Source organism: Schistocerca cancellata, chromosome 4 (genome assembly GCF_023864275.1).
Source record: "Schistocerca cancellata isolate TAMUIC-IGC-003103 chromosome 4, iqSchCanc2.1, whole genome shotgun sequence".
NCBI lineage: Eukaryota > Metazoa > Arthropoda > Insecta > Orthoptera > Acrididae > Schistocerca > Schistocerca cancellata.
In genome coordinates this window covers 835,534,664-835,550,517 of record NC_064629.1, presented here as the reverse complement: position 1 = coordinate 835,550,517, position 15,854 = coordinate 835,534,664, and the positions used below count along the sequence as shown (strand labels likewise).

Genomic DNA, 15,854 nt, shown 5'->3' with positions numbered 1-15,854 from the left:
GAAATTCTGAAGTCATCTGCATACAGAGAGGGTGAGACAGACGGCACTACAGCTGCTGCTAGACCATTCGAGACCCCCACCCGTATAATGTGGCAAGGATATGTAGTCACCAGGTGGTGTCATATGCTTTGCGTAGATTAAAAAAAGACAGCAACAAGGTGTTGGCTTCTGGAAAAGGCTGTTCGGATGGCAGAATCGAGGGACACAAGGTTATCAGAGGTAGAGTGCACCTGGCAGAAGCCACCCTGACATGGAGCCAATAGGTCACGTGACTGCAGGACCCAACCCAACCACCGACACACCATACATTCCAGCAGCTTACAAACAATGTTGGTGACTGATGGGCCGATAGCTATCTACATCAAGCGGGTTTTTGCCGGGTTTGAGCACCGGAACGATGGTGCTCTCCTGCCATTGCGATAGATGCCATCGCAGCAGATCCGGTTGAAGATGATGATGAGATGGTGCTTGTAGTCAGACGAGAGATGTTTAATCATCAGACTGTGGATCCGATCTGGCCCAGGAGCTGGGTTGGGGCAATGTCCAAGTGCACAGAGGAGCTCCCACTCCATAAATTTGGCATTATAGGGTTCACTGTGGCATTTAGTGAATGAGAGGACTTTCCTTTCCATCCGCTGTTTGTAGGTGCGAAAGGCTGGAGGGTAGTTCTCCAACGCAGAGGCTCAAGCATAGTGCTCAGAAAAATGCTCAGCAATCGCATTTGCATCGGTACATAGCCCGCCATTTATGGTAATGCCAGGGAAACCTGTTGGGGTCTGGTACCCAAAAAGATGTCGGATCTTTGTCCATATTTGGGAAGGTGATGTAAGGCACCCAATGGTAGACACGTACCTCTATCAACACTCTTGTTTCTGTCATTTTATAAGGTGGCATACACGTGCATGGAGCCACTTAAAGGCAATCAGATGCTCTAGGGAAGTGTGACTTAGGTTGCTGTAGAGCTCACCGACACACTGTAATAGCCTCAGCAACTTCCGGTGACCACCAAGGGACTGTCTTTCATCAGGGGCAACCTAAAGAGCGAGGGATCGCATTTTCTGCCGCACAAACAATTGAGGTAGTCACCTACTCAACAATCACATCGCTGTTACCATGTGAGGCAGAGTCAACAGTGACATCAGAGGTGAAAGTTTCCCAGTCCGCCTTGTTTAAATCCCATCTGGACAGGCGTCCATGGGCCTGACGCCAGGGCAGTAACAGGAAGATTGGGAAGTGGTCACTACCACACAGTTACTCATGTGCTCTCCAGTGGCTAGATGGTAGAAGTCCTGGGCTGCAAATTGATAAATCAATGGTCGAATAACTACCATGAGCCACACTGAAATGTGTGGCAGCTCCAGTATTTAAGAGGCAGAGGTCGAACCGAGACAGTAAAGTTCCGACATATTTGCCTCTGCCTGTAAGCACGGTGTGACCCCACGAGGGGTTATGGGAGTTAAAATCTCCCAAAAGTAGGAAAGGTTTAGAGAGTTGATCAATCACTGCAGCTAATACATTCAGGGGTACTGCACCATCTGGAGGAAGATATACGTCGCAGACAGTTATTTCCTGCATCGTCTGTATTCTAAGAGCCACAGCTTCAAGAGGAGTTTGAAGGGCACAGGTTCACTACAGACTGATATTAGCACAAACACAAACTCCACCTGACACTTTATTATAGTCACTACAGTTCCTGTAGTATCCCTTCTAGCCGCAGAGGGCACGGGTCCATACTGCCGGGAACCAGTTGCCCTGGAGGGCAATGCAGAAAGCAGGTGTAAAGCTTAACAGTTGCCGTAGCTCAACCAGGTGGTGGAAAAAAACGCCGCAATTCCACTGGAGGATGACATTATTAGACTGGGAAGGCATGGAACATTCAATGAGGTAGTTTACACCTCAGGGTCCTCTGCTGCCAACAACTTTTTGCCCAAGAAGTCTATATCCGTTATGACTGAGGGTCCAGCAAGATCCAGATCCTCAGCAGATACCAGAATCCCCCACCCCATCCATAGACGCAGAGCTTGTAGGTAGTGGTGGTGTGGGTGCCACTGATGTTCCTTGTTCTTAGGGATTTTTTTCGATTTCTTGTACTGTTCCTTGGGTTTCCCTGGCTGGGAGGACTTCACTGAATCAGTCTCTGGGACTGAGGATGAGCATGAAGCCCTACAACCAGCTGCTTTTGGGCTCTTCAGCTGCTGGCGGGTGTCATCTTTCCCATTAGCAGAAACCTGGAAAGGGAGTAACACAAGGGACCCCTTCCTAGTGGGAGGAGCCGAAGGCGACTTACACTTCTCCGATGCATAAGTGGGGACTGAAATCCCCAATGGATGGGGGAGGGGGTGGGGGTTGCTCCCGAAGTAGGTGGTGTGGGAGCAACAGGGAGGGAAGTTGTTTTTTTTTGTTTGTTTGGGGTTTAAGGGCGCTCAACTACTGAGGTCATTAGCGCCAAATCACAATTGTTAGAGCACATAGAATCTAGTAAAACTCAAGGGGGGGGGGGGGGGGGGACACCAGAAAGTTCTTACAAAGATGCAGATAAAATAAGTGAAAGAGTTAGATGTCTTTGGACAATCCAGTCAAAGTAATGAAACGAAGAACACGAGCAGCTGCTCGAGCGTCATCAGCTAAAATTTCCTGTAAAGTAGATGGCAGAGACAGGACAACACGAGATTGACTAAAACGGGGACACAACAATAAAACATGGCGCATTGTTAACGCATGACCACAAGGGCACTGCGGGGCTGGGTCACCGGAGAGCAGGTAGCGGTGGCTAAACCGGCAATGCCCAATAGGGAGGGAAGTGCCCCCCCCCCCCAATCAAGGGGGCAGGTGTAGTCTCCTGATTCTGAAAGGCAACAGGAATTCAAGGCACTGATGGAGCGAGAACTGTTCTCGTTGCGGCGGAGTATGAGGTTGTCATAGCCACATGATGTAGGCGCTCAAATTTCCTCTTAACCTCAGTGTAGGTCAGTTTGTCCAGGGTCTTATATTCCATCATTTTCCTCTCTTTCTGTAAAATCCTGCAGTCTGGCGAGCAAGGTGAATGATGCTCTCCACAGTTGACACAGATGGGAGGCGGGACGCACGGAGTATTGGAATGCAATGCACGTCCACAATCTTGACATGTGACACTGGACGTAGAGCGGGAAGACATATGGCCAAACTTCCAGCACTTTCAGCACCACACTGCGGGAGAGATATATGGCTTGACGTCACAGCAGGAGACCACCAATTTGACCTTCTCGGGTAATGTATTACCCTTAAGACCAAGATGAAGGCACCGGTGGTAACCTGGTTATCCCTCGGACCCCGATGAATGCGCCAGATGAAAGGAGCATCTCGCCATTCTAAATTGGCATGCAGCTCATCGTCAGACGGCAAAAGAAGGTCCCCATGGAATATAATACCCTGGGCCATGTTTAAGCTGTTATGAGGCATCATGGTAGCACGCCCAACTTGCCACAAGCGTGTAATGCTCGTTACTGGGTAGAGGATGCTGTTTTAATCAAAATTAACCCAGTGCGCATTTTGGACAAACCCTCCACCTCCCCAAACTTGTACTCCAATTGCTCCACAAAAAACTGAGGCTTCATGGACATGAAAGATTCCCCATCAACTCTCATACATATGAGGTACCGGGGCGAATAAGCTTCACTGCCATCCTTAGCCTGGCGTTCCTACCACGGTGTGGCCATGGAGGGGACCAACTCTGGGTCATATTTCTTAACATTAAAGTTAAACTTTGCCCACTTAGAGAATGCTGGCAGCAGACCACCAGAAAGAGATGATGTACTATGCTTCATGGTGTGTCATCGTTGGCACAGAAAGTTACACTGCATAGTGCATGGTGGAAGGTGTCCTCGCCCAAGAGATGGAGAATGGGCGGGACTGCAATGCGACGATGAAAAAGTGGGCTAAAGATCTCGATGCACAATGGACACGATGCCCATGTAAGGTGTCCTCCTCCAATTGGCTCACTCTTCGGGAAAATTTTAAAAAATGGAGTTCAAACCCTTCAGGGTTTAGTCGCTTCTTATGACAGGCAGGAATACCTCGGGCGTATTCTAACCCCCAGACCCACAGGGGGCGAGAGAATTATTGTGAAGGTGGTTTGATGAACCAACTGCCACGCACTTAAGTGTGATTTGCGGAGTATCCATGTAGATGTAGATGAAACAGCATTGGAATATGCTCAGTGATGTATAAGAGATATCATTCACAAAGCTTTATGAGATTAGATCAGAAGCTGTACTGTGTCCTTGTGGAACAAAGTTGAATGGTCATTTAGCCACAATTGAAATGTGCCATGAAAATCACTAACTTAGAATACTAGAAACATTACAGAAATAACAAATCCATAAGAGAACATGTATTGCTGTTGAAAAAACATGGTTAAAAGCATATCTGAACCACCACATACAGAACTGTTGATAACTTCATACATACTGTAAATCAAAGAAATGTGCAAAACCTAAACTTGTTTAAAACAAATACAAGTTTTATTTAAGAGAACAATTCCAACACCATATGGATGGTGAACTTAAATGAGAACAATAAGAGTGCAGCCTGCTAGAGCAAGATATCCATTGTCAAGAAGCTGGGATTTTTACTTGCCACATTAAGACAGCACCACCACAGTGCAGTCTAGAAGTACTCTTCAGTTGAAAGTGAAAAGAAAGCACACACAAAAAGGTAAATGACTAATCAAATATGCCAAACAGAAGTCACAAGATTAGTGGTCTTTCAAAATGTCCAGTTACCATAAAACAAAATCAATGAGCTAGAATTGTTTAAGTCAGATAAATTAAAAGAAGTTCCTGTTACATGCTTAGTGAATATTGGTTAGCTTATGGGATGTTAGCAGTTACAAATATACAGGATTTTTTCGTCATGGCATTTATGAAGAAAAATTGTTACTCAAAGAGGAACACCAGAAAGTTCTTACAAAGACGCAAATAAAATAATTAAAAGAGTTAGATGTCCGTCAAAGTAATAAAACTTTGAACATGAGCAGCTGCTCGAGAGTCATCAGCTAAAATTTCCTGTAAAGTAGATGGCAGAGACAGGACAACATGAGATTGATTAAAACGGGGACACGACAATAAAACATGGTGCACTGTCAATGCATGACCACAAGGGCACTGCGGGGCGGGGTCACTGGATAGCAGGTAGCGGTGGCTAAACCGGCACTGCCCAATCCACAACCTGGCCAAAAGGACATCCTCTCGCCGAGATGGTTGGGAGGAGGTTGTCCAAGCTGTTGAGAATGGTTTTATGGCCTGTAGCTTATTTTCTTGAAGTGACGACCAAGTATCCCACCATAATGACAAGCCTCTTACAAACAACCCCACTAATGTCAGACGATGGGACACAAAGGGAGGCTGGCAGAGGCAGGAGGACTGCAGCCTTGGCCGCAGCATCAGCAGCCTCATTCCCAGGCACTCCTACATGACCTGGAACCCACAAAGCTAACAGGAGAGCCAATCATCAGCAAAAGAATGGAGGTATTGCTGGATCCGTTGCACCAAGGAATGGATCAGATATCGAGCTCCAAGGCTCTGAAGAGCACTGAGTGAATCAGAGCAGAGTACATACAGATAACGGCGGTGGCGGTGGACATATTGAAAGGCGTGATTGAGAGCAAAAAGCTCGGCCGTAAAGCTGGAACACTGGTCAAGGAGCCGGGATTTAAAGGTGACGTCCCTAACAACAAAGGCACAGCTGACACCATCGTCAGTTTTGGAGCCATCAGTGTAAATAAAGGTGTTACTGGCAAGTCGCACACGAAGTTCGACAAACCGTGAGCAATACACTGCATCTGGAGTACCATCCTTCGGGAGCGAGCTGAGGTCAAGATGAATGTGAACCGGAGCCTGCAGCCAAGGTGGTGTCGGGCTCTCACCCTCTCTGAAGGTGGTAGGGAGGGCAAAAGCCAATTGTCGAAGCAGGCAACGAAAGCTGACTCCAGGGGGCAGCAGGGCAGACACATACAACCCATATTGATGGTCGAGAGAATCAGCGAAGAAGGGCTGATAAGAGGGGTGGTCGGGCATTGACAACAGCCGGCAGGCATACCGACAAAGCAGTATGTCGCGCCGGTAGGTCAATGGTAATTCGGCAGCTTCAGCATAAAGACTCTCGACGGGACTAGTGTAGAATGCTCCAGTCGCTAGACGTAAACCCCGATGATGGAGTTGAGACGGCATAAGAGGGATGGCCGAGCAGACGAGGCTCCCATAATCCAGCTTTGATCGGACTATGCACCGATCTAAGCGAAGCAGGACAGTGCGATCCGCTACCCAAGATGAACCACTAAGAACACGGAGGACATTAAGGGAACGTGTACAACGGGCAGCCAAATAAGAGACATGCGGAGACCAACAAAATTTCCTGTCCAGTGTGAGCCCTAAAAACTTCATTGTCTCCACGAATGGGAGAACAACGGGACCGAGATGTAATGATGGTGGAAGGGATGCTTTATATCGCCAAAAGTTGATGCAAACCGTCTTCTCTTCAGAGACCCAGAAGCCATTAGCCACACTCCATGAGTATAGGCTGTCAAGACAACACTGAAGGCAGCGCTCCAGAAGGCATGTTCTCTGGGCACTGCAGTAGATCACGAAGTCATCAACAAAAAGAGAGCCTGAGACGTTAGGTGGGATGCAATCCATAATTGGATTGATTGCTATGGCAAAAAGGGCTACGCTCAAAACGGAGCCCTGAGGCACTCCGTTCTCCTGGAGGAAGACGTAGGACAACACGGAACCCACACGTACCCTAAACATTCGGTCTGTTAAAAATGAATCAATAAAAAGGGGCAGGCGATCACGTAGGCCCCACCTGTGCATAGTGCGGAGGATACCTCCTCTTCGACAGGTATCTTAAGCCTTCTCCAAATCGAAGAACACAGCTACCGTTTGGCGCTTTCGCAAAAAGTTGTTCATGATGAACGTCGACAAGGTCACAAGATGGTCAACAGCGGAGCGGTGTCGACAAAAACCGCATTGAACATTGGTAAGTACCCATCGAGATTCGAGAATCCAAACCAACCGAGTGTTAACCATGCGCTCCATCACCTTACAGACACAGCTTGTAAGAGAAATTGGGCGGTAACTAGAAGGAAGGTGTCTATCCTTCCCGGGTTTGGGTTTGCAAATTGTAAATTCCCCACAGACAGGATAATGATAAACAAGGATAGTCCTTAATACACAGCCAGAAATGTTACCGCAATTTCAGGCACAGCTCATGGTATCCATACTGTGGAAGGCTGCAACATTTACCAATCTGAACTAACCTGAACCTTCGGCTAGGCTACACTTTCACCACAAAGATAATTTCAGAAGAGGGGTAGAGGCAATGTCACACACTAGCAACAAGTGTACACAATGTAACTCCTTTTGGTTTCATAATCAACTACTAAATAACACTAAAACCCATCTTCAAGATAAGATATATAGGTAGCTAGCATATTTACACGTTGAGATCACATTTCCCAACCATCACAACACATTTCACTCAAAGACATGTTCTCGGAGAGAGTTTTAATGCAGTGTGTTGGCTCTGGTGTGTGCTTAACGTTTTCCAGTTCTTAACTTCAGACATTTAACGTTTTGTGTGTCCTTGAGACTAATGATTGGTGTTTCTGTAATGTCATGACTTTTGTGCTGTGGCTGACTCATAAGCAAACCCAACAGCCTCCATATTAAGTGTGTGTGAAGCTAGCATACCACATTTACTGGTTTTCATATTTACACATGTGTAAAACAAAAATACGAATGTATTTCACATGACTTAACACATTACAGATCTCTCCAAAATGCATTGTTTTGTAACATCTGTTGTGCTGAAGTTTTGAGCAATGTAACTTCACTGTAAAATGTTATCACCCATCTTTAAAAACTTCATTTAGTAGGTGAAATGGGTAGTTACAACAAAGGAATTGTCTCTTATCACTTGTTAATGCACATTTCATTTCAATTCATTCATTTATAGAAGAAATCCCAAATTTATACAATACACTCGCAAAAGCAAACTTGCTAATAACAGTAACAGCACATTTCCCCCACATGTATTTCCTCTATTCATTCATAAATTCTCGCTAAGTGGTGACACGTTACCATATTGTAGCACACTCCAGCAAGACATTTACAAATTAATTCCTATGCCAGATAAACTGACAATCCCAGGAAAAGAAAAAAAAAACTATCTAAAACACTAATACTAGACCTCATTTAATGACACATCAAAGCATAAGAGATACAGACACTGATCTGATTGTAAACATTCAGCCACTCTTTCCATTTTCTATTTATGTAAGCAGCAGAACCTGACAATTTTGTGGAAGTACGTAGGCCATCCTTAGGCTCTGCTACTCAAGCCTTCGGAAGGCCCGTAAGAGCTGTATTCTGTAGGAGCCAAATCCCAAAACCCATACTACATTGAGCTAACGTGCATCTCAAGGTGCTTCTTAAGACTAGCTGCTACCTGTTCGAAAACTATTGTTCAATACCAACAATCCCAAAAAACATTCACTGCCATTTTTCATGTAGAAAATACTTTCAATGTGATTTCATAATTTAAGTTCTGTAACACACTACTAAAAAAATATTTTAACATATATTTTGGGACAGCTCCACCTCAACAACACCTGCATGTTCCAGACACCACCAAGTAAATATCTTCTGACTACTACAGGGTGATTATAATTAAGTTAAACTTTCAAACCGCTGTAGAAATAACACCACTGATCAGAATGACATCAAATTGCAATGGAATATTATCGAGGAAGGGAGAAAACATATGCCAGAAGAAAAATAAGTAGACAAAAATGTAGCAATAGATGGTGTTGTAAGCATCATAATTTAATAGTGGTCAGCTATGAATGACAAATGAATCATACAACAATGCCTAAGGTGTATGTTTGGTGTTAAACTGTACTACTCAGTGCGCATGGCTGTACAGGTGTGATACTATTAGTTATGTAAGCCCATCCACCACGGCAAGGTCATATCACATTGAATGGGGAAAAAATCTGTTTTTAATTGTCCTGAGGCCAAGAACCGCATAAAAAGCATCACTCACATCAGTTTTTAATTGTCCTGAAGCCAAAAACCACATAAAAAGCATCAATCAAAATCAAATTTGATTATTAATTTCAGCGTGACTGGCGCAAAACATGTTCAGTATGCTCTCCACCATTTTCTGCAACAAGTTAAAAATCGAGAAACAGCGTGTTCCACAACTGATCAAAGTGTTTCCGGAGTCATGTTCAGAATGTGTTTCACAATGCAAGCCTTCAATGCAGCTAAGTTTGCAATCTGAACACTGAACACAACATCTTTCTGATAGCCCCACAGCCAGAAGTCACACGGGTTAAGATCAGATGATTGGGATGGCCAGGCTGTACGGAAATGATGGCTGATAATTCTAGCATTTCTGAAATAGCGCTTCAGCAGCTGCTTATCTGGATTTTCAATGTGCATAAAAATGATCCCATCCACCATCCACACACACACACACACACACACACACACACACACACACACACACACACACACACACACTGTTGGAGAGCTGGAATTATGTGATTGTGCAAAAGAGACTCATAGCACTTACCAGTGACAGTACAGGTAACAGGACCAGAAGCACCTGTCTCTTTGAAAAAATGTGACCGTATGATAAATGATGCCGTAAACTCTTACCACACACTGACCTTTTCAGGATGAAACGGTACTGGTTGGCGTGTGTATGGATATTTCGTTGTCCATATTCGACAATTTTGTGTATTGACATAGCCTGTCAGATGGAAGTGAGCTTCGTCTGTCCAAGAAATCTTCCACAGCCAATCATTGTCCACTTCCATGTGAGCAAGAAATTGTAAAAACAAAGGTCTCTTGCTGACAGGTCAACAGGAAGCAACTCGTGCACATGGGTAATTTTGAATGGATAGCAAAGAAGTAGGTTCCGTAGGATTTTAAGCACTGTGCTCACAGGTATGTCCAATATTGGGACAATTCTCCGTGCACTACACATTTACACACCACCACTCATCTCCTCTTACATTGCTGTGGGCACTGCTTCCACTCACATCTAATCAATTCGTTTCCTCCCCCTATCAGGTTGCACACAAAAAGAACCAGTCTTTTTGGATTTCCGAATCATTTTCTCCAGACCCACAACAGTCATCGGACCAATGCCTTTTTTCAATCCTTTCAGTGTCCGGAACTTCTGCAGAGTGATGTGTGCAGGGGCATCATTCTTGTAATACAGCTTTAAAAGCAGAGCGTGATCCCGCATTAAGACAGGCATAGCGAGCGTCGCAGATGCCAAAGCAGGAAAAGCCATGTACCCGGCGTGGTTTTTTTTTTTTTACGTATTATGAAACAGTGACCCCCCCTTTCTCCGATAATATTCCATTGCAATTTGACATCATTCTGACCAGTGGTGTTATTTATACTGCATTTTGAACGTTTAACTTTAATTATAATCATCTTTTATCTAAATATCTTCAAGATTGGGCTTTAACTACAAACAAACAGTGAAAATAGGAAGGCTCCCCCCTGCCCCCCTCCCAGCCATCAGTACACTTATCACTTGAGGTATTTGTTAAGGAAGGAAACTAACTGAAGTATACAGCTGTAAAAGTACAGATAAAATGAACTTATCTATGTACATCCTCTCACATTTTAACATATCATTTCTATTTAAAACACAGAAGACCAAACCTGGTTGGCTTAACAGAAGAAATCTGTTTGACAACAGTTACAAGAAATCCATATGTTGAGAAATGAAGATTATATGAGGTCTCTACATCTTCCATATTATCTAATGGATACCTTGCATATCTCACAAAATACAAAATATTTAGAAAGTGATCAAAGAAGCCAAAGCAATGGCAAATGACTGCTATGCAGTTCCAATAACATAATTAAAGTTTTATAGAATGAAGTGAAACAACAGCAAACTGGTGATTACCTCCAAAATTCCAATATCAAATTGAACTGTAATGGCAAAGAAATTACTGATCCTGAAGAAACAGAACATGCTTCCAATATTTAGTTTAGGAACATAAGTATGGAATTGGTCACTTAAACCAAACCTTGCACTAAGAACTGTCCAGTATCATCTTTAAATACCTACATAAATCAGCTTCAGTATCTCTTTCCACCAATCCAGTAAGAAGTTCTGTCCTTTATGAAAACTAACAACCACCCCACTGGAATAGATGGCATCTCAGACAGTTTCATTAAAAAATTTAGTGATCCCATTGCTCAACATTAGCTCAACTTCATAGCAGTCCCTCTCAAACTAGAATTCCTCCCATCATGCCTAAATAGTTTAAAGTTCATACAACTATTCCAGAAAGATACAAAGGATGAAGTGCCCATTGCTCTACTATCCGAATTCTCAAAAACCATAGATTTCCCCCCCCCCCCCCCCAAAGAGGAGTAGTAGATTTCATGGTGAAGCACAGGATACTATCTACAGCACAACAGTTTCAGGGAAGTCCAATCAACTGATACAGTAATTTTTGTACTTTTAAGGGAAGTACTTTAAAAATTAGATAATGGTGTAAATGTCATTGAAATATGTCTATCTCTCTACAGCTTTTGATATCTTCTGTCACACAAAACTAGTGCCTAAGCTTGACAACTTGGGAAGTAGAGGAACATCTAACAACTGGATAAAATACCTATGTGGACGCAAGCAAGTGCGATGTGTAACACCAGTGCTTCAAAAAATTAACATTATTCAAAGTATGAATTCAATAAATATAGAGTGCCGCAAGGCTCAATACTGGGGTCAACAGAAGCGTCCAATTCCACCTGTCTGCTTTGACCTGTGACGTAAGGCTGTTGTGGTGTCTGATATCATGACAGCATGGAGTTTAGTTTGTGAGAGTGGCATGTTTGTAGGTGGGTTTTTTTTTTTTTATGTGATTGGTGGTGCTCTCTGGTGGTGGTGGTGGTGTGTGTGTGTGTGTGTGTGTGTGTGTGTGTGTGTGTGTGTGTGTGTGTGTGTGTTTTTTTAGGTGATGTTTTTGGTTTAGTTTGCATGTGTGGCGTGTTTATAGGTGGCACGTGGGTGTGTCTGGTGGTGTGTTTATGGGTAGCATATTATGTGGTGTATGGGGTTCATTTGCATGGTAGCATTGGACGTGTGTGGTATCGGTGGTAACTGGGCTTTCAGCGGAATATTTTTCAGTGAGTTTGGTTTTGTCATGTCGATGCTATTGTTTTTTTTTTCCTGTTCGTTGTGTGTGAATTTTGATAAATTGCTTTATGTCTTTGGTGGATATGGATATGACTGACAAGGTTGTCGGCGATGATGGGGGACAGTGCATTGTCTCTAACAAAATTTCTTGACTTGTTGCAATCCTTTTTTACTAAAGTACGAGCAGCCCTTAGCGGCTCGCCATCTTTCTTACAACTATTCATGACGTCGCCTTTCTGGCTTAGATCTTTTTTAATATGTTACTTGTAAGTACTGCATCTTTTTCCAATCAGTGCAAACTTTAATTTTATTAATGTATTATATACTTAATATGTTTTACAACAGTTAGTCTAATTCTGAATACGACGCTCATAGTAGCGTCGGAACCGAGGGCTTATTTCTTCTAATATAACGCACATTTCATATAAAAAAAATAGCGTAATGTAAATTTAAAACATGTAATTTTTTGTTATACACTGACTTATCCTACGTTAGAATTTACCATTTGCGCTACAGTTGATTACCTGAAGCAATGAAGATATTTGTTTACAATAAATAAAGAGAGCAAGGTTAAACAACTTACCAATGACACCACTTCCAATGATTGAATTAATGTAGTTAAAACTGGCATAAGCAAGGCTAGACTTCTTTTGTCCTCGACTGTCATCCTAAAACAGAAAGTTACAAATTTTGACCACAATGTAGATAATGAATACACAACCAAACAGGAGAAAAACTTCCACCAACAAAGCCTACAGGCAACAATCAATGTAGGTACTGTTTTCTCATAGCACAATCTAAGTCTCATCCCTTGGTGATAAATCTCTAATGTGTGACATACAGTAACTCATGTAAGTGATTTCATGAACAAGTGAAAGAAAATAATGTTTTGAGATCGGCAGAATCCAGTTTCCCACTACAATTTGTTTTTCCTTGGCATTTAATTTCTATTTATCTTTATTCTTTCAAGGATTAGCTCACAAAGATATAGGTTTTATCAAGGTAATGCAATGCAAATCAATAGACCAAAATACACATGAGGGTAGAACAGGTACCCTATGGGAATAGGGCACATGGTCAGCCATGGCCTTTATTAGGGAACCATCCCAGCATTTGCCTTGGCTATCTAGGAAAACCAAAGAAAACTCAAATCACAATGGCCAGTCAGAGCAGCTCCATCCTCCCAAATATACAGCACTGCCTTATTTGGTAATTCCCTATTGTAGCACAAATATTCTTATTAAGGGCTGCAAGAGCATTGCAAACTATTCCTAGTACAAAAATAGATTCTACACAACAAATCTGTGCCATAGAACTAGTCTGAAACCACCATTTCCAAAATCAAAAAATATTACATTGTTTCATTCTACTTTTTGCTTTGTTAACCTGAGAATTTTATTTCACTGCACCACTGAAGTTTGATGCACCTTTGTTGAGTAAAATTACATAATGTGTTTAAATTACTACACTACATACTTAGACCTTTTTGAAAAGAGATGGTCTACAAAATTATTTATCGCAGTGCCTTCAAAATAAGAATTATTCTACATCTCACAATTCTATATAGTTTTCTCCCTTGACATCATTGATAATCCTCTGCCACCCTATCATGTTGGATTTGAAGTCAGTTTTACTGCAACTGTAATTTAGTAATAAGAGTATGAACATGCGTGTATAGTCATTCATGCAGGACGAGGAGCAACCACATATACAAACCTCCAAAAGTTGTTCGGTGTCATTGTGCACTGTAGAATCTTCCACCTGTAAGCCAAGAAATACACACATTACAGCTCTTTAAACAGTTCACATTAAGACAAGGAAATGAAAAGGTGTCAGTACACTACTTTATACAGTGTTCACTGTAAGGTAACCACAGATCCAGTGGACCACAGAGGAACGTTTAAAACTATAAACAGAACTCTAAACAATTACGATAAAAGTTACTTTTTAAAGGATTAGCTATGGTTTTGGCAACCAATATATATTTAATTACTTTTATTTGTTGGGTTTCTTATGTTGTTTAATTTCTTAATCGGCTATGCACCCTTACGATGGAAAATGCTGAAAGAAATAGCACAATCTAACATTTTCCACGAAACATATGCACCAATGTACTTTACATTTTTGTGGCATAATTTTAAACTATTATTAAATTATACGCATTTAACGCTACGTAACAATGACAACAGCGAAATATTATTACATCTATATACATGTGAACATATTACCGATTGCTGCCCTTCTAGAATATATGTCGATTCATTTGGAGGTTTTGTTGCCACAGGCGTACTTTCCATTTTAAATACTTCTTTCAATTCGATGTTTAACTTATTAACGAGCAGAAAACGTTTGCTTTTAGTGCTGAAAAGTAAATAGTGGAAAAACAGTCAAAATACTGATCAAACAGCCTAACTAAACTTCCTCCCCACACATTCAGCTCGCTTCTGACATTTGCTGTCAAACTTCAAATGACCGGTCTGTATTCCACAGACGGAGAAAGGATAATTAATGTACATCTTTAAGCATCTGTGACGAATGAAATCGGCTTTCCAAAGCCACCAGAAGAGCTTCTCTAGATTCCACGTTAAGTCACGCATTAATACGAACGCGTTTGTCATTTAAAAACAAAAAAAGTGTACATTAATAATTTAAAAGAAAACAAATGTCTCCGTATGTTTCGAGCTACGAGTAATCTGGGAAAGAATATACAATTTGAAATATCTTGGACATGAAAATTTTGATGGAAAGGCGCCTCATAACATTTATACGGTGAGACATTAGTACATCAGATCTTCATATGGCGGTATGTAATATACCTCAAAAACTTAGGAAAATATATTCTTCATTTATTCATTGGCTCTCGGTAATGACTTCACGGATATAAAACGTATATTTCACGTGGGGCCATCTAAACTTTGCCTCGATTAAGAGATAAAAAAATTAAATCAACACCTTGCCGAAAACAGGTTAGTCATGTATCCAGCACTAGCAGCATAGCAAATGGCAAATGGCTATTGCGATGGTGTATCACCGGAAAAGAAACATCAAACGTAGCATCGTACTCAAAATCCATACAGTGTAGCTTGTAAGGTGAGATAGAAATGGCCTGATCCGAAATATTTAGTCTGAATTGCAAATCAGTGGTGCGAAACAGTGAATAATCATATAAAAATCGCATGATGGTAAAGGTGGAGCAGTTCAGCCTTGAACAACACGAACAAAAATCTGTAACAGTGTGCTCTCAAGGCAACTATGACATAAACTTTTTTAAAGTATTTGTCATTTCTTGTGTTCCTTCTTTCGTACAGCTCAGTAATTCGTCACTTTTCTTGCTGGATCTTCTCGAGTTCCTGTGACTAGATAGCTCCCGTTTTCTTTGAACAAGCTCCATTTTTTAATCCCTCCATTTCGTGACTGATATTTCTATAAAATATTCTGTTATTTTCTGACTTCTCTTTGAAGGGATGTTGTAAGTTTTTCAGTTTTGACAGCACGTTCCTTATTTGGTCGTAAATTTTATTCTTGTCTTCACGTTCCCTACATTCTGCCTTGCAATTTTTTCTGCCGTACTTGTTTATTAGTTTTCTGACAGCCTCTTTGGTTTAGTCACTGAGTTCTAGTTACTTATTTTTGTGTTGATT

At 42.0% G+C, this 15,854-nt stretch overlaps 1 protein-coding gene across 1 annotated transcript in view; it reads right to left on the bottom strand.

Annotated features, from left to right (window-relative positions):
- LOC126184908 (putative sodium-coupled neutral amino acid transporter 11) overlaps positions 1-14,914 on the bottom strand; it is a 69,656-nt gene extending 54,742 nt beyond the window's left edge. Inside the window, exons 1-3 of the mRNA XM_049927570.1 lie at positions 14,442-14,914; positions 13,930-13,974; positions 12,797-12,881 (exon numbers count right to left, since the gene is read on the bottom strand). Of these exons, the coding sequence (XP_049783527.1) occupies positions 12,797-12,881; positions 13,930-13,974; positions 14,442-14,510 (199 nt within the window). The 5' untranslated portion in view covers positions 14,511-14,914. The remainder of the gene's footprint in view (positions 1-12,796; positions 12,882-13,929; positions 13,975-14,441) is intronic.
- Positions 14,915-15,854: the final 940 nt, after the last annotated feature.